Source organism: Buteo buteo, chromosome 9 (genome assembly GCF_964188355.1).
Source record: "Buteo buteo chromosome 9, bButBut1.hap1.1, whole genome shotgun sequence".
NCBI classification, from domain to species: Eukaryota; Metazoa; Chordata; class Aves; order Accipitriformes; family Accipitridae; genus Buteo; species Buteo buteo.
In genome coordinates this window covers 36,351,987-36,370,449 of record NC_134179.1, presented here as the reverse complement: position 1 = coordinate 36,370,449, position 18,463 = coordinate 36,351,987, and the positions used below count along the sequence as shown (strand labels likewise).

The 18,463-nt window shown below is 45.0% G+C and overlaps 2 protein-coding genes across 3 annotated transcripts in view; one reads left to right on the top strand and one right to left on the bottom strand.

Moving 5' to 3' along the window:
- LOC142034559 (plasminogen-like) overlaps positions 1-2,962 on the top strand; it is a 64,590-nt gene extending 61,628 nt beyond the window's left edge. For both annotated transcript variants that reach the window (XM_075036074.1, XM_075036073.1), the window contains exons 18-19: positions 307-452; positions 1,637-2,962. In XM_075036074.1, coding sequence (XP_074892175.1) covers positions 307-452; positions 1,637-1,798 — 308 coding nt within the window. In that variant the 3' untranslated portion in view covers positions 1,799-2,962. The remainder of the gene's footprint in view (positions 1-306; positions 453-1,636) is intronic.
- A 2,829-nt stretch (positions 2,963-5,791) lies between these two features.
- The window catches only part of SLC22A3 (solute carrier family 22 member 3), a 33,713-nt gene continuing 21,041 nt past the window's right edge, over positions 5,792-18,463 (bottom strand). The window contains exons 6-11 of the mRNA XM_075036076.1: positions 12,679-12,776; positions 12,328-12,542; positions 8,996-9,104; positions 8,639-8,751; positions 7,121-7,220; positions 5,792-6,362 (exon numbers count right to left, since the gene is read on the bottom strand). Of these exons, the coding sequence (XP_074892177.1) occupies positions 6,305-6,362; positions 7,121-7,220; positions 8,639-8,751; positions 8,996-9,104; positions 12,328-12,542; positions 12,679-12,776 (693 nt within the window). The 3' untranslated portion in view covers positions 5,792-6,304. The remainder of the gene's footprint in view (positions 6,363-7,120; positions 7,221-8,638; positions 8,752-8,995; positions 9,105-12,327; positions 12,543-12,678; positions 12,777-18,463) is intronic.

The following is an 18,463-nucleotide window of genomic DNA, read 5'->3' as shown; positions in this document are numbered from 1 at the left end:
AAATCAGATACAAAGAAATAAAATGGCTTTGGAATGACTCCCACAAATATCAGTGGGTACTGGATCTGTATGGGTGTACTGTGGGAGCAGGAAGGTCAATCAGTGCAGCGTGGATTTTGATGGGTGGTGGAGTGTGATAAGTACCATGATACTGATAATGCATACTGATTTTGGTATCACTTCATATTATGCATGGAAAGTATATGCACAGTGCTTATTTTACTGCTTATTGATATCTTGATGTTTGTTTTGTGAAGATGTTCATTTACCTTTGTCATTTATTGTGTTTTGGTTTTATTTGCAAAGGAACTGGTGGTGATGGCTTCTTAAAGGAAACTGGTTTCCCTGTAATCGAGAATAAAGTATGCAACCGCCCTGAATTTTTGAATGGGAGAGTCAAAAAACACGAGCTCTGTGCTGGGAATATTCATGGTGGCACAGATAGCTGCCAGGTAAGGAAGTCTGTGAGCATCAGAGTTAGTTGTAAGCACATTCAAATCAAATAGTGCTTTGCTTTCCAGCCTTTAGAGGCTCAGAATTAGCCTTAGGATGTTGCCACACCATGTGGCATGTGAGCTGAAAAATGCACATGGATTCTGCTCTTCCCTTGCTCCCTTGTCTGCTGCTAGGAAGCGGGGCAGGTAATTTTTCAGATAAGCCTGAACAACAAAGCACATGGCTGCCCGAGCCACGTGTATGGAAGACAATGGTCTGATTTTTTTTTTTCCCAGACCACTTTGCTTGCCTCAGCTAGACTAGCTCCAATGTCCAAGCTAGCTCAGTTAACAACCTGAGACATCTCCTTTAGCAGTCAAGGAACAATGCAGTAGAGTCTGCCATGCAGGCATACCAAGGGCCAAAGGAACTACTAACTTCCAAGGATCAGTGCCAGTGCCTGTGAAAATCACACTGGGTGAGGCAAAATGCATGCTGGACTTCCCTTTTGCTGAAAAGGAAGAATATGGTTGGCAATAGCTCATCTCACAAGTGTGGTATGAAGGCTTTCTCCAGAAGTCTAGGTTTTGAAATTGAGTTCTTCAGTTTCTTTAAATAGTTGAAAGGGCTCAGAAAAGCTTAACATACCGAATCAAGAGGGAAACTTCCCTCCCTGAAAAGCTAGAGATGACTCTGTAAAGAACTGTGAAAACAGCAGACAGCCTGGCCCAGCCGGCAGGTCAGCACCATTGCCAACCCAGCACAGATACCCTCCGCACAACCACTGTGATGGGCAAGCAGGGCATTGAGGGGTGGGCACTCATGGCTTAGGACACATGGCTTGAACGCATGCACTCACTTGGTCTTGGATCATCTAGTAACAACAGGAACCCATAAAGACCTCAGAGGAGAGCCTGAGGAAGGAAGCGCAGTTTGAGTTACTAAGGGCAATCAGGTTCCTTCTCACCAAATCCCCTTACTTCAAAAATAAACGTACCACTTGGATGATGGGAAGAGATGACTTTACAATAGTGTTCAACAACATGAATAGAGAACTCTTCTCTGGCTAGAGCTCCAGCGTTGTCCTATAACTTGTGTGCTCTTCACATGCGAGAGGTACTTCTTTTTCTGTGCCTCGTGTGAGAAGGCCACTCTTGCACATGGGGCTGTGAAGGAATCATCCTGTTCTTTCTCTGTTTAGGGGGACAGTGGAGGACCTCTAGTCTGTGTGGACCAAGATAAATTTGTCCAGCATGGAGTCACCTCTTGGGGTCTCGGCTGTGCTCAACCCATGAAACCTGGTGTTTACGTTCGAGTTTCCAATTATATTCCTTGGATTAAGAGCATAATGGAAAACAACTGAGCCTGAGTATGGACTGCCCTCTCCTGGAAAGCAGTATGCACGTTAGAAATACAAGATTCCAAGTGCAATATTAAAGCTACAATCATTCATAAAAAAGTAAAATAAATATAATCATCCATTTTAAATTGCTATAAATTAATAGTTATTGCCAAGAAACCCAACTGACAGTGTGTTACCCTCTTTCTATATGTTCTACTGTTTGCTATGTTTGACAATAGACTTACGCACCTCTGAAATACGTGTCAAAAATCCCAACCTCAACTGTAACTGGACATCTGTATTTTAATCTTATGTTAGGCTCTACAATGACTTTTTTTTCTAAGGTTGACTTTCCCAAGATGTTATGCTTCCAACAGATTAAGAAAGCAGAATACTTCTCACTTTCTATGAGTTGTCTCAGCCTCTTACTGATTCAATGATATAAACTAAAGAAGAATCTCACTGTACATATCTTATATGCATGTGAAGTTTTATTAGATATGTCCGATAGCATTAAATACACGGGATGAAAAAAAAAAAAAAAGCAAACACATTTGTTTGTATTTTCATACTTTTTATTGACATGGAAATCTGTGTGTCAGCAAAAGTGCAAATATTGCATCAGAGATATAAAACAGTGAATAAAAAATAGCCTCACCCTAAAGTTAGTCCATAGTGAAGACAGTGAAATAACTGTAAATCATTACAGCAAGTAATGACAATGTGTTTGATGTATTATAAAATTTTGTTGTCCATAGTACCCATCCTGTTTCACTATATAACTTTATCTCACTATACAACCATTACATGTACATTTTTCTTCTCTAAAATAAGACAATGTACACATTCCTGTAGTTATAGGAATGGAAAGCTTAGACCTTTAGAGATGCTTTCCAGGGAAAGCTTGGCTCACACTTGCCAAAATGAAACACTTGCTAACTATGAACCTCCACTCTCATCCTGCACCACTTGCACATGAGCCAGGGAGCACCCACAGGTGCCAGGGGACCCCGGGCTCTGCATGGTCTCCTTCCTGCGTCCCCCAGGTGTGCTGATAGTTCCCCAACTAACACAGCTACTCCCTGGGCTGGGATTTGTCTTGCCCGCTTTCTGCAGCGCAGAGGTCCACTCCCAGGCATGCCAAGCTGCACGTCATTTAATTTGTCTTTTTATTTTTTCCATGCATGTATGTATAAAAGGGATGGGTTGCATCCTAGGATGCAACCTACTTTTTTGTTTCTCCCATAGGCTATAAAGGGAGATAAGAGCTATAAAACAGACTTAGGTGACAGGATGGTTTTTGCAGCTTCTACATCTGGAGTGTGATTCTGGGAGAAGTAACGATCTTGGGGCATTGTCTTCCTGAGAAGGAACAGCTCTGATAAAGCATTCCCCACCCACCTCTCTGGTCAGGGGGGATTCACTGGGCACAAATACCCTCCTGCATATCTTCTGCATCTATTCATTTGGATCATTAAGTCAGCCAAGAAATACGCACAGTAATTCCCTGACAACAGAAATTCTGTGTTGCAGCTTGATCTTGGATTTGTAAAGGTCTTCAAATATGAACTCTTGCAGGCATAGTTAATACCTGGCTTGTAGGCAGACAAGCCTACTCCTGCTGTCCTTGCCAAACGCACCAGAAATGCCTGGACATGCCTGGGACAGAAGCCCCACCTCACAACCTCTTAAATCTTGTAAGTTGTGATCTTTTCCTTCTGCGAGAGTGTCAATGGCAATAAAAATTGCCACTTATCAGTAACCACTTGCACAGACTAGATGAAGTAACAAGGCAAATTTGGTGGTGGTGGCACATTTGGACCAAATAGCACATTCACTTGTTTGTTGGTCTGGGCAATCTCTTTGCAGGCAGGAAGAACACAGCTCCTGGGTTTCTGAGGTCATGTTGAACATGCGTCTTCGGCGGTGATAAGGTGATCCTTTGTCTGCTATGTATATCACATCTCTTACTGAGCTTCTGAACTGTGACACACGCAACACAACTAAAGCTGGCAGCGTTTGGCCCCTCCTGAAGCGGTGCGTCTTGCTGAGGTGGGTCACAACAGCCTTTTTATTGTCAGCCCATGCACTTTAGGACAACACCACTTTGCCACCTGAGATGTTTGTAGGACTTTCCTGTAAGGCTCAATGTATTAAGTGGTTTGAGGCACATGGGAATTTATAATAACTCTTTTTAAACAAGCAGCCTGCCCAGTGGTCTGCACAACCCTGGCTGCTTTCCCCCGGGGTCCTCCCTCACTGAAGGTCTCTCTCTGCTTCCACCACCTCATTTGTCCTCTCTCAGCCAGAACAGTGTAACCCCACAGCCACCAAACCACCGGTTGTACAACAGGTTACAACCCACTCCACAGCCTTGACGAGGCAACCCAAAGTCTCACAGAGATGGGAGGATTTTCCGTCTTACAAAATCCCCGTTAGGGGTAAGAGCACAGGAGCCATTACCAAATACAAACTCTACTTGAAGTTGTTAAGTACTATCATATTAGAAGTCAGGCTTTTTCCTGCTGTCCTTTACATATGAATTTTTAGAAAATAAATACATCCAAACTTCTGACACTGCTCCTAGCCATTTTACATACTGAAATATTTCACTTGTATTCTCTTCTGAGCAACATATGATGCTATGCAAAACAAAGAACAGTCTGAAAGGCCAGAAACAAGCCTTTGAGTCTCTTACTTCTCAACGCATTTTAGTTGCCCACAAACAGCAGCAGCTGGCAAATAATACTGAGATTTCTTTGGCAAGCTGTAGCTTTAAATGATCTCCACGGTCCTTCTCAGACTGCTGCAGCGTTTAAGAAACCGACTGAAAAAATTCAAAATTGACAAAGAAACGTTAAAAGGAAGAGGGAGGCTCAGCTCACACAACATCACACCGGATTGCCTCACCCCAGCTCTCCGAGGGCCGTGCCTGCAGTGCAGGCTGGCCGGGTGTGAGGAAGGCAGGGCTGAGCTCTGTGGCCAAGCTCCCAACCTGCGCTGAGACACAGCACCCAGCCAGAGCAAGCCCACAGCTTCCAGTTCAGGGCTGGTCTCTGCCAGCCAGCCCCAGGGAAGTTTACAACAGAAGACCCTGTTGGTGTAGGAGGGGTTTTCTCCCTGCAGCAGTAGCTCCAGTTTTGGGTTGTCTTCTAGATATTGCCAATTAGCCAGATATATTATGAGAGGCTCGTTTAGTTTCATCTCTTTCAGTCACTACTGACTTTTACTAAGCATCCCATTGACCTTTAACTATGCCTCAGAGGAAGTTAGAAACAGCCTTGAAAGACAGCCCTTTATCACTCACTGCTCAAAGTATGCAAACATTAGACTGAGATTACCAGCAAAGCTCCTGTTTTCCTCTGGCAAGCAGGGTTGGTGGTATGGGCAATTGCTGGGAAAAGGCAGGGAGACCTGGGGACTGTTGAAATGCACAGTGTACTCCCCACCACAGGAACCCCCCCTGTGCAGGCACCTGCCTATATATGCTCTCAAGATGGTGAGACTGGAGCAGTAGTCATTCAGCTTTACTGACTGTGACATTAGCACTACTCATTTGTGCTATGAACCTGCAAAACCCAGTCCTATATTTGCTTATGCCAAATACGTTATTTTCTGAGGTTATAAGGCCCTTTACAAGGCTTTCTAATGTTTATTTAATTCTCTGTTGGTAACAGGATACCTTTTCAACACCACATCTTTTCAAGTCCTTCACTGTAATGAGTGTAGTGTTTACCTGTCAGTGGCCAGGACCCACTGCTTGATGAAGAAGGTCATACAGGTGAAAGGCAAGGCAGGCTGTCCCTGCTATCTGCTTGCAGAGCCACAGATTCAAGCTAGTCTGCTACACATCAGCTTCAAACAACCAGGACCAGCTAACACTTCATAACCACAGGTCTTGCCCCATCCCTGCCCATCTTCCCAAGACAGCTTAACATCCCTGTCAACAAACCAAATATTTTATCCCCAAGACAGAAAGATGACAATAATAATAATAATGGAGAGAAGACAGAAATTGCAGGTCCCGTTGGCAGTGATCAGGGCAAGGGAATTTCGTTTGTAGGGATGGGCAGAGAGCATGTTTTAGAAGGGAAAAAAATGGCATGCTTTTGAAAGAGAGGGTTGGAAAAGCACCCGACAGGGGAGAGCAGGCAGAAGCCCTTCCCTTGCAGAAGGAAACCCTCCCCACCCAAATGTATATGCTAACAATAGAAGTAAACAAATGGCTCAAATATATAAAGAAATAAATAAGAGCTCACTGAGCTGGATAGTGCATCTTTTAAAAGCTGTTCTGTCCTCTGCCAAGAACCATAGAGTGCTCCCTTCCTGCAAACAGCATACTCAGAAAAAAATGAATTTATTCCATATTTATAGAAAAATACACTGCTTGTTTTAAATGTCCTTATGCTTAGAAGAAGAACATGGTGTTTAATCCATATCCTGCAGCAAATTCTGAAGTGGTGGCAGGTGGAGAACAAATTCCCAGTATGGGAACACGGCTCTTTGCTCAGTGCTGTCCTTCAAAGGTCAAATATAAGAGTTGGTGGCCTGGTGTTTCCGTTTCTTGCCACATTTACCAAAATGACTGAAGAAACAGAAGAGGAGAGGGGTATAAGGGTGAAAGAAACAGGAAAATATGTAGTCCAAGTTGTAGTCCAAACTGCAGTACTGAAACATTTACTTTCTGCATAGAAAATTTCCTCTTTCTTTAGTTTGTACATTGAAGCAGGCAAAAGTTGTTGATGTAATATTCAAAGTTACTGCTTGAAACATTAATGTATAGCACTAGCTCCTCAAGAAATTTAGTCAAGGTGTAAATGTTCCCTGCACACCTGCAGTGCAGTGAGGAGTCTGGCTTGCTGTGTGCCAGGAGTGGGAAAGCTGTGCCTACAACGCTTCAGCTATAATAAATTCATCTTGCACGTGACTTTTCAATGACTTCACACATTGTGGAAATGCTCCCATGATCAAGGGCCCTTCTTCACAGGGTGCTTTGATTAAGGTAAAAGGCTGGTTTTCTTGAGCAAAGAGCTGCAGGTTATACTTTGCAGTCTCTCTCTTGCACACTATTACTTTCTGCTTCTAGAGGTGCATAGGACAACTTTTTGTCTCTATGAGAAAAATACAGATTCTATCCCCATACTTTTTTAAACACCTGCCTTACTGGTACTGAAAACTCATGTTTCTATTGAGGAAAATACCACTTGCTCACAACATCAACCTGACTAGGGAATTTACTCTGGTACTTGGAAAACATCAATAATTTATGAAAGCTGATAAAGTTGGAGGAGAATACCCTCAGGAAACCTCACCCAAGTAAAAGTAAGAAAATACAGATCATACCTTGAAAGCTGCTCCACATCCTCCACTGTCTCTGGTAAGGAGATTCCCTTTGTCTCTGGTAAAAGCAATACTAGGAGCCCACAGATAACTGCGAGAATACCTACAATGGACATTGAAGAAATGCAAAAGCAATAAGAAAATTGTTACTTTTCTTATTTTCAGGGTTTATACACTGAGAAAAGTTTATTCAAATTAAGGCTGAAGTGAGATTTTTTTAAGTGCAACTGCTATTTCTGATCACCCTACTCTTATCAAACACCTTTATGCTACATTAATTTAACCTATTACAAAAAAACACTTGAGGGCTAGGGCTGCATTTGCAGCCTGAATTGCCCCAAAAGGGAAATCTTAGAAGTCAAAAACCTGAGATAAGTGTGCATGGGCAAGTTCATACAAATTGCACTGGAACCAGGATGGTATTTCTCACATAAGACAAATCTGCCTTTGTTCAAGGGGCTCTATCACATAGATGCATCTGTGTTTCTTAAGACCATTGAGATTTTCCTGAAATACTCTGTTCATGTATCAATGGCCAAAGTAGATTATTTGATTCAGAATAAAAATTCATCCTTGGGAAAGAGCATTCAGATACAGAGCCAATCTGAAATAGTTCATCAGGAATGGTTCTTTTGGAATAATTTCTTGCATAGATATAATTTAAATAATGTAATAAGTCAAAAACAGAAGGGCTGGAGCAAAAAGTAAAATGTTCCCTGACTGTTGCACAGTCCTCTCTGATCCTCTCTGAATTTGTAGCTGTTTACTCAAGACAGAGGGAATTCATCCATCCTGCAACAGCAGCAGAATTTCAGAATTAGATAATGTGAACACCATACTTCTATATGTCTGTTCTTGGAATAATGGTAATCTTTTAAAATGTCGTTTGTCTTTTCATTTTTGTTTTCAGCTAAAGTTGTCATTAGCATTAATTTTCCTTCTTATTCTATCCTATCCCTTTTGGTTTTTTCCCAGTTGTGTATCTCCTAGAAGCCTGGTTTAGTCACAGACTCCCGTTTCCTTGTTGGAAAAAACTAATTTTTTTTTCCACAGAATTACTCCACAGAGCTCTTTTTTTTCCAAAATACAGCCAGGGGAAAGAGTTTGACAGGAATACAAAGTTATGGTTAATACAACATCCGTAGTCATAACTGTATCTACCAAAAAACCCAAACCGAGTATTTTTTAAAGGACATTAACCTCTACTTTTGGGAGACTAAGCTTACTTCTCTGCTATTACAGAACTCAGCTGTAAGGTTTCTCAGTCTTAAAGCACCTCACATAGTTTCTTTTATGCTCCTTCAGCCAAGTTACCCAAGCAGACCTGACCTCTTCCATAGCGTGCTGTGAAATCACCCACATTTCACCCATTTGCTGTTCAGCCTCTTGCTCTAGGCATGAAAGTTGAGAGGGGCTGGTCTGACAGGGAGATGAGGCCACACACTACACTTTGCCCCGAATGAAAAGCTCTGTTAGGAGGAGGATATTTAAACCAAAAGTACATTTAAAATCAAATCTTACTGAAAATAATTAGAGGTAGCTCCAACCAAATGGCTGCTAATCGGAAAAGCAGGAATGGGGCTATGATTCCACCTAGGTCACACAAACTTGAGCACAGGGAAACACCAAAGTTTCTGCAAAAGAAAAATAGTGCCAGATATTTGAGAGGTGCTACCAACCAGATGAACCAGCAGTTTAAGGAGCAGAATGTAGACTTAGCTTCAAAATTATCTCATCAGTATATGCCATCCGCATTGAGCAGTGGCTATTCAGTTAGGAAACTGGAAAAAAAAACAAATTTTACTAAACAGCAGTGAAATAGGGAATGGGGAAAAGCAGAGGGAAAAGTTGAAAGATACCTGGGAGCTTCCAACGTACCTCAGTGTCGTAGGGTACAATTCACTGTTCACAAGATAGACGATTTCAAAAGCCATTGTGATGCCCAGTCTTCCCAGCGTGGCCACTGTCGTTTTGAGCCATGGGATATCTGTTCATTCAAAAAGAAACTCGGGTGAAGTGTGCTTTGCTGCACTAGCAGAGCATTTCTGAGAGCCCCAAGCACTGTCAGGAGAAGCTACATCACAGAAACCCCAGATCAGTGCAAAACAGACTGAAAGTCCACTGCTGTAGATATCAATCTATACTGGCATTTATTGCTTTCCAGCATCATGCAAAGCTGCTTTGGAGAATCAGAAATCACTTCTAGTCGATTGATTCAAGATGCTCATGGGGCATAACAGCATGGGTGGGAGAATGACATTATAAGCTTCTGTGACCACGTCCAAATTGTCCAAAGGAGCATTTATTTATATAGGGATGTTATGCTGTAGGAAACATTGTTGAGTCACCTGCCAAAGCCCTCTGACCGCAAACAAGCTACCTCTAAAGTTGCATAGAATCATAAAATCATAGAGTCATTTAGGTTGGAAAAGACCTTTAAGATCACCGAGTCCAGCAGCAAACCTAGCACTGCCAAGTCCACCACTAAAACATGTCCCTAAGCACCACATCTACACGTCTTTTAAATACCTCCAGGGATGCTACAGTAAAATAATTCTCTCTAGAGCAGACCAACTATGCTTCATAATTTGTCTATGTCTGAATAAAGCTATTCCTGGCCATCGTCCCCCTTCCATTCCCTGGTGCTTGTCTTTGTACCTGACACGACAGGCCCAGGGGCCTTACGCTGCCCCGGTGGCTCTGCCCAGCTCTCCCGGCACCGCTGGAGCCCTGGTGCACAGCCACTGCCCTGTACACATCATCGGGAAGCCTTTATACATCAGCAGGGGATGCAGGGGTCACATCCGCACCGCAGAGCAGAGCCATCCCGTCTCGCTGTGTGCAACCTCTCAGCAGTCTGAGTGCCCTCTCTGGAGAGCCGGTGGCCTCTGGAGGAGCATCAGAAGGAATGCAATAAGCACTTCTGCAATGCCCTTGGGAGAGGACAGTCTCCTGTATGGTCTAACCACGATACCACGACCGGGTAGAAGGGGAGGCCAGTGAAAAAACAAGCTTGAGCCTGGCATGAAGGGGAGCTCTGCCACTGGAGGCGGCTCTGGCAGTGGTTGTGTTTTCTCAAACCTTCAACAAGAAGAACAAGAAAACATTTCCGTTTGCTCTGAACCAAAAAATGAGACACTTGGGGTTATTTCCCTTCCAAAACAACCAAACAAACCCCCATCAAATTTCATCCCATGTTGTGACACACTGCCTTTGCCCCAAGAAGTTCTGTTTTCAAACACTTGTAAGAAAAGCAAATGCTGGAAAGAACAAAACAAACCCACTTTGTCTCCCTGGCACCCCTTCGGTCCGTCAGACCCCCGAGGTGAGGGTGACGTCCATGTGCCTCCTCCCTCTGCCAAGGGACATGAACTGTGTGAGCAGCCCAGCGTGACAGAGCTCTCACAAGCTGCCGCTGCAGCTTTTCCCATCTGTATAAACAGACTTTTCTTGAAAGCAGGACTTGGACCTCAGGTGTTCCATCTGGGAGTATCTTAATCCCCAGGCTGTCCTCTCCTCACCTGGGCAGGGTCCCCTCAGCGCGTCACCACCACTGAGAGCAGGCTGGTGGCAGCATCCTGCTGGCCCCAGGTCACCGCTTTCTCCCCTCGCTGAGGCCACACCAGCCCCACACGACACTCCTGCTCTAACCCCAGACCCGCTGCACCATGCTCAGCATATGGTGTGGCCCAAAATACACGAGGGTGCTGGAGGCAGGTGTCCTGCAGGAGTAATTCCCCAGTGCTGCTCTTTGTTTTCCCCTCCTGCAACAGCCCTAGGTCCAGGTGATCAACAGTCCCCAGTCCCTGCTGTCCCAGTGGGACCTTTATACTTTTTTAACAGGTGGAAAACGATGCTGGCAAAGCCAGTGGATGAGATGGTGACCAGGCCCTCTGTGCCTGAATTACCAGGCCCTGTATCGGGGGAGCTGCCACAGGGGCACGGGGCAGCTGGCATCCAGTCGCCGTGTGGTGGCTCTACTGAGAGGCACATGGAAACGGGGACCTTGGGAATATCTTGATAGTCAGTCTTGATGGGCTTCAGTGGTCAAACCGATGAATGCAAACAAGTGATGACAACATGATATCCCAAGGCACGATTGCACAGCCACCAGTGCTGGCATCAGGAACAGACTGCTGATCTTTCCTCTCCCTTCCCCATCATTTCTGAGTCTCCTAAAGCAATGAAGCTCCTCAAGCATACAGTATTAATTTTAAGTACTTTTGGAGGAATCCCTTTAAAGGGAACTTAACTGAGACAGAGGTGAACCAACACACCTCTTTGAAAGATTTCGTTTCGCACTCACCACAGACCTGCTTGTTTTCTTGGGCACATCATACTCTTGAAGTGGCTTCTCATGTTTCTTCTCTAGGAAAACGATTGCCCCACGATATAACTTTGGGATCTAAAACCTCTAAGTCTGGCCAGGACTGTACCTTACTTTGACAGGAACATCCCTGAGGAGGAATAAGCCTCTCTAATGTCCATTCAGCTGCCAGTCCCCAGCTACGCTAAGGCAAAGCATGCTGATACAGTAATATTCACTTCAGAGCATCTCCAAATTCTTCCCCAAGGATTAAAAAAAAAAATACACAGGAAGGAAAACAATTTAAAGTAAAGACAGAAGTGCCGGGAAGCCTGTGTGCGATATCAGACTTTTTAGTTGTCCCTGAAACCAGATAAAAATTACTTAATCAAAAGCCATATCTCTCTTCTAACCCCTTAATATTGTCCAAACCCCTGGGAGAGTTAGGGCAGGGCAACAATCTCCATGTTGTCTGCCACAGCCCCTATAGCATGTTGTGGTTTGCACTGTTTTATTTGTCAATGAGAAGACCATGAAGCTGCCTCAGCTAAATCACTGATTTCTGACATCATTAAGTGTCTTCCAAGTCAGGGAATGTATTTTCCCTTTATGTTTGTGTACTCTTGCCTTGCATTTGCCTTCAAAAAGAGTACAGGGCCTTTATACACATTTTTTCTAAGACTACACCCAGCCACTGCTCACCACCCATCAAAGGTATGGCCATTATATGTCCCAGGGCAATCTATAAGCAAATAAGGTATGTTGTTCCATGACTGCGGTGCTCCTTGCATCACCAGACACTTTTTACTTCTGTCTAGATTTTTGTGTGGCCTGCTGTCCTTGCTTAAGGGGTGTCAGAAAGAAGTCATTGACCTAAAGAGCCTGACGCTGGGAAGGGAATTACCTTCTGGCAAGAAGGCAGTAATGAGGCATGCAATTCCTGCCACGATGTTGCTTATTGCAAAGGGAAGGCGCCGGCCAATGCGATCAATTGTCACTAAAATTAGGAAAGCGGCAGGCAGCTCCACAGCTCCTGAGATGAAGAAGTCTAGGTAGAGGTTTCCTCCGACAATTCCTAGGCGCATCACAAGCCCTTGGTAGATAAGGGCACTTGTGAACCTAAACAGCAAAGGGGAAAAATGTTGAGAGACAAACAAATGACTGCAAGCAGCTGGAAAGGCCCTTGAAGTCACAAGGGACTTTTTCTTCAAAACCCGCCATCCTGGTAACAAGCTGGACTGATGTGGGCACTCACCAGGCATACATCAGGATGAGCGTGTTCCTCCTCATCCGGGGAGTCCTCACCAGGTCGAGAAAGGAGGGGTTGCTGACCTCCTCATTGCTAATAGTGATCTGAGGAGAAAAGCGAGCAGTAGAGTCAGCTGTCGAGGGTCAGGCAGGTGCTGGGGCAGAGTTTCTATGTAAACACGGTGCTCAGCAATATTCCAGTCCAGCGAGCAAAGGTGCTGACGAGCCAGCTTGCTGCTTTTAGCACTCCGGAGCAATGCGCAGATATGGGAAACAGCTTATCACTGAACACAGCTGTGGGCTCTCCTTAATGATGATCATGCGAAAATTGGAAAAAAAAATCCCCAATCTTGACTTGAGAGCGGAAAAACGATTTCCTTCTTGTAAACTGAGAGATGTTGACTTGGAATTTCTTGGAAGGCAGTAAGAGGTCGTTGTCACATCAGGGTCACTGGGAGCAGAGCTGCCTTCTGCCAGGGCTGACAGAGAGGAGGAGACCGTGGCAGGAAGGGCAAAGCGATGGGCTGAGGGAAGCAGGGAGAGAGGGGGTGAGCAGCAAGCAATGGGCTTGGGAACATGGCTGGTGGCACAGCTGGGCAGCAGGAAGAAAAGAGGAGCGAGAGAAAGAGCAGACCTGTGAAGGCACTTGGGTGCTACAAAACATGCAATCGGTGAAATTCAGAGGGTCTTAAAATACACAAGCACTGTGCTGAACATGGCTTTTACCCTGGAACAAAAAAATCCTGTGAAGTATGAATTAATGGTCCTCATACTGCCTACAAAGTATAGTAAAACTGTTCACAGCTTCCTCCAATACAGTCACAATGAGGCACTTGATGAAATCATTAGTTAAAAGGTTTAGCAATAACAGAAAAGGGCAGGATTTCAACACATTCAAGTTCATTGCTATAGGATATTGTGGAGCCAGAATATTAGCAGGGCCAAAAAGGGTTTAGGCTCACTGATGGAAGCTTTTTTTAACTGTGGCCAGCAGTTTTTAATGGTGATGTCCAAGCCAGGTAGCAGCCCTTTTGTTTGTGTGTTCATCTGGCAGGTGAGGAAGACGAGGTAAGAGAAGGCAGAGGTGGTTTTAGGCAGGAGCAAAACGTGAGACCGCCCAAGAACTGGCAGCTGCCTCTGGGATTGCTGTCAGCTCTCCAAGCAGCAGTGGGAAACATGGGGTTAAACCTGCTGCACCCTTTTTAGGAGGATTTCAGGCAGCCTGGCTACTTTGACTCTCAAGTATTGCCCCCCTCCTGAGAGAGCAAAGAGAGGAGTCAACCCCTCTCTACCACCACAGCACCCGCTGCCGTGCAGGAGCCCAAGGAAATGATCCCAGCTGATGGGAAGTCATGGGTGAAAGGATGGAGAAGCACATGGGAACATGCAGATCCATGATGAGAACACGGGTAAAGCCAAAGGCATTGTCTGAGAGTCTTGTCGGCTCAGCCAGGGCTATGCCCAAAGCTTTCGCCCTGTGTTTGGTTTTCGTATCAGAAGGTAGCACTGATGTTTTTCAGTGAGATTTGGCTGGATGTGTTTACACTTGGCTTTTTCATACCTGAGTGACACAAAACTTTGTAAGTGGACAGAGAAACCCCACATTTCAGTGAACCCCCTTTATACTCCCACTTGCTTTTCTTCTGTAACCAGAGCCAGAAGTTTTCTTCAAAGCACTGCCACTTCTGCCGCATGCCAGAGCCCTTTGTGGGGCAGGCGGAGGTTGCTGGGTTTCTGCACTGCTCTGGTCTCTCTCATATTATAGTTATAAATTTGCCACGACTGTGTTTATAAAAGCAGGCTGCCAGCCATCAGTTGTGACTTTGTGCTAATATGGTTTTAGTTTTCCAAAGGACTAAAGATAAATTCAGCATGGCTGCTACCATATATTTTTATGTCTTAATAAAGTAATAATAACCCCAAGCATGACTGAGCATTTTTTCATGAATGAAGAAAAAAATCACTGTAGGAAGCCAAGTCTTTGTAGGGAAAAAAATCCTCTTTTTGTTCTTACAAGTCAAGGAGAGCTTTGCTATTCACATCAGTGCAGTCAGGAATTCAATGACAGGGCCTGTGTTTCCAAAGATACACTATCTGAAAACTCTGAAGGAAGTTTTGTAACCAACTTCCCTGATATTTTTACATCCCAGCAAAATTACGTATCAGTTTTTCTGCAATATTTTTTAAAGATTCCTCATAGCACAGACATATGGTTCTGCACACGCTTAATTCTGCACAGGACACTACATCCGTGCATGTTTATAATACATATGTATGTAAGTTAATATATACTAGAAATATATATGTCTAGGTATGTCTATATAGTAGGAAAAAAATATATATATAAAGAGAGAGGGGGTTTTGACCCACAAGTCTCTCAAGAAGCAGCTCTTAGCTGGTTGCAGTCCATTCTGCTTTTGGACAGAGACCAAGAATGAAAAAAATATCTTGAAAAAAACATTCTAGGATAATTATGAGCAACTGGGAAAAAAAATAGTTTATAACTTACAATTAATTTCATGAGTTCTAGATGGACCTGAACCGTATCAGTGTCGTAACTCCCAGAGAAAAACAAAAGAAGCAAATGTTTATCTGTTTTTATTCAAAGGTCATTTGTGGCTTCTGCATGCCAGTAAAAATGCAAGGTTGCTACATCCAGAGCCATGTAAGGGACTTGACCAATGAAATTGTTACAGACATATTGGAAAATCTTAGCCAAAATGCACTGATGGATAATGCCTCTCACTTCTCCCTGTCCTTCCACACCTGCAGCACTTTAACTGAAATTCTGGAATTGCTTCGTGAAAGAGAAGTCTGACGTGAGAAATACACTTGATCCGTGACTAACGCGCTTCCTGGAGATGCTGTCTTTCCTCTGGGCACAGCACCAAGGATGACAGACATTATATATTAAAAAGGTCACAGGAACAGATCCAGCATGAATCTGGATGTGTGGAGGTCAATCTGCTGCAGCTGTGGGTGGCTTAGGGTCATGAGCAGGGACACTTCTGAAAAAAATTAAATGTAACTTAAAACAAAAATCAGAGAAAGACACACATCTCCATTCTGATGTGATGCTTTGAAAATGTTGATGTTTAGAGAGAGAAAGTGGGTGTAGGAACACAGGGCTGAATGTGGAGGGGGAGCTGCAGCAGCACAACCTTCCTGCTACATGTCTCGGGCCACACTTGGCACTGGGTAATGCTGACCAGGACGAGGGAATCTCACTGGCGTATGTGCCCCCCAAGGACAATAAATCATGGAATGGTTTGGGTTAGGAGGGACCTTAAAGATCATCTAGTTCCAACCCCCCCTGCCATGAGCAGGCACACCTTCCACTAGAGGTTGCTCAAAGCCCCATCCAGCCTGGCCTCGAACACTGCCAGGGATGGGGCATCCACAGCTTCTTTGAGCAACCTGTTCCAGTGCCTCACAACCCTCACAGCAAAGACCTTCTTCCTTACATCTAATCTAAATCTACCCTCTTTCAGTTTAAAGCCATTAGCCCTTGTCCTATCACTACATGCCCTCCTAAAATGTCCCTCTCCAGCTTTCTTGTAGGCCCCTTTAGGTACCAGAAGGCTGCTATAAGGTCTTCTCCTCTCTTCTCCAGGCTGAACAACCCCAACTCTCTCAGCCTGTCTTCATAGGAGAGGTGCTCCAGCCCTCTGATCATCTTCGTGGCCCTCTTCCGGACTTGTTCCAACAGGTCTACATCCTTCTTATGTTGGGAACCCCAGAGCTGAACACATTACTCCAGGTGGGGTCTCACAAGAGTGGAGTAGAGGGGGAGAATCACATCTTTCGACATGCTGGTCATGCTTCTTTTGATGTAACCCAGGATACTGTTGACCTTCTGGGCTGCAAACACACATTTCTGGGTCATGTTGAGCTTCTCATCAACCAACATCCCCAAGTCCTTCTCCTCAGGGCTGCTCTCAATCCACTCATCGCCCAGCCTGTATTTGTGCTTAGGATTGCCCTGACCCATGGGCAGGACCTTGCACTTGGCCTTGTTGTACTTCATGAAGTTCGCACAGGCCCATCCCTCTAGCCTGTCAAGGTCCCTCTGGATGGCATCCCTTCCCTCCAGCATGTTGACCACACCACACAGCTTGGTGTCATCAGCAAGCTTGCTGAGGGTGCATTCAATCCCACTGTCCATAACACTGACAAAGATATTAAACAGCACCAGTCCTGATACTGACCCCTGAGGAGCACCACTAGTCACTGGTCTCCACTCGGACTTCATGCTGTTGACTTCAACTCTTTGAGTGCGGCCATCCAGCCAATTCCTTATCCACTGAGTGGTCCACCCATCAAACCCATGTCTCTTCAATTTAGAGACAAGGATGTTGCGCGGGACAATGACAAATGCTTTGCACAAATCCAGGTAGATGACATCCATTGCTCTTCCCTTAGCCACCAACAGTGTAACCCTGTCATAGAAGGCCACTAAATTTGTCAGGCATGATTGCCCTTAGTGAAGCCATTTTGGCTGTCACCAGTCACCACCTTATTTTCCACGTGCCTTAGCATAGTTTCCAGGAGGATCTGCTCCATGGTCTTGCTGGGCTTAGAGATGAGACTGACTGGCCTGTAGTTCCCTGGGTCTTCCTTTTTTCCCTTTTTAAAAATGGGGTTATGTTTCTCCTTTTCCAGTCAGTGGGAACTTGCCCGGACTGCCAGGACTTCTCAAATATGATGGATAGTGGCTTAGCCACTTCATCTGCCATTTCCCTCAGGACCCGTGGATGCATCTCATCAGATCCCATGGACTTGTGCACCCTCAGGTTCCTTAGATGGTCTTGAACCTGATCTTCTCCTGCAGTGGGTGGTTTTTCATTCTCCCAGTGCCTTCCTTTGCCTCCTGTGACTTGGTGGTGTGGCTGGAGCGCTTGCTGATGAAGACTGAGGCAAAAAAGTCGTTGAGTAAGTCAGTTCTCTCCATGTCTCGGGTAAACAGGTCTCCTGTTTCCTTCCAGAAAGGGCCCACATTTTCCCTAGCCTTCCTTTCATCACCAACGTACCTATAGAAGATTTTCTTGTTGCCTTTGATGTCCCTGGTCAGATTTAATTCTATCAGGGCTATAGCTTTCCTAACCTGATCCTTGGCTGCTCGGACAATTTCTCTGCATTCCTCCCAGGCTACCTGTCCTTTCTTTCACCCTCTGTAGGCTTCCTTTTTGTGTTTGAGTTTGTCCAGGAGCAGCTTGTTCACCCATGCAGGCCTCCTGGCGTTTTTGCCTGACTTCTTTTTTGTTGGAATACATCACTCCTGAGCTTGCAGGAGGTGATCCTTCAATATTAACCAGCTTTCTTGGGCCACTCTTCCCTCTGGGGCTTTATTCCATGGTACTCTACCAAGAAGATCCCTGAAGAGGCCAAAGTCTGCTCTCCTGAAGTCCAGGGTAGTGAGCTTGCTGTGCACCCTCCTCACTGCCCCAAGGATCTTGAACTCCACCATTTCATGGTCACTGCAGCCAAGGCTACCCTTGAGCTTCACGTTCCCCACCAGCCCCTCCTTCGGGGTGAGAACAAGGTCCAGCATAGCACCTCTCCTCATTGGCTCCTCTATCACTTGGAGAAGGAAGTTATCATCAACACATTCCAGAAACCTCCTGGATTGCTTATGCCCTGCTGTGTTGTCCCCCCAACAAACATCGGGGTGGCTGAAGTCCCCCATGAGGACCAGGGCTTGTGAATATGAGGCTGCTCCTATCTGTCTATAGAGGGTGTCATCTGCTTGGTCTTCCTGGTTGGGTGACCCCCACTATAAAGTCACCTGTCCC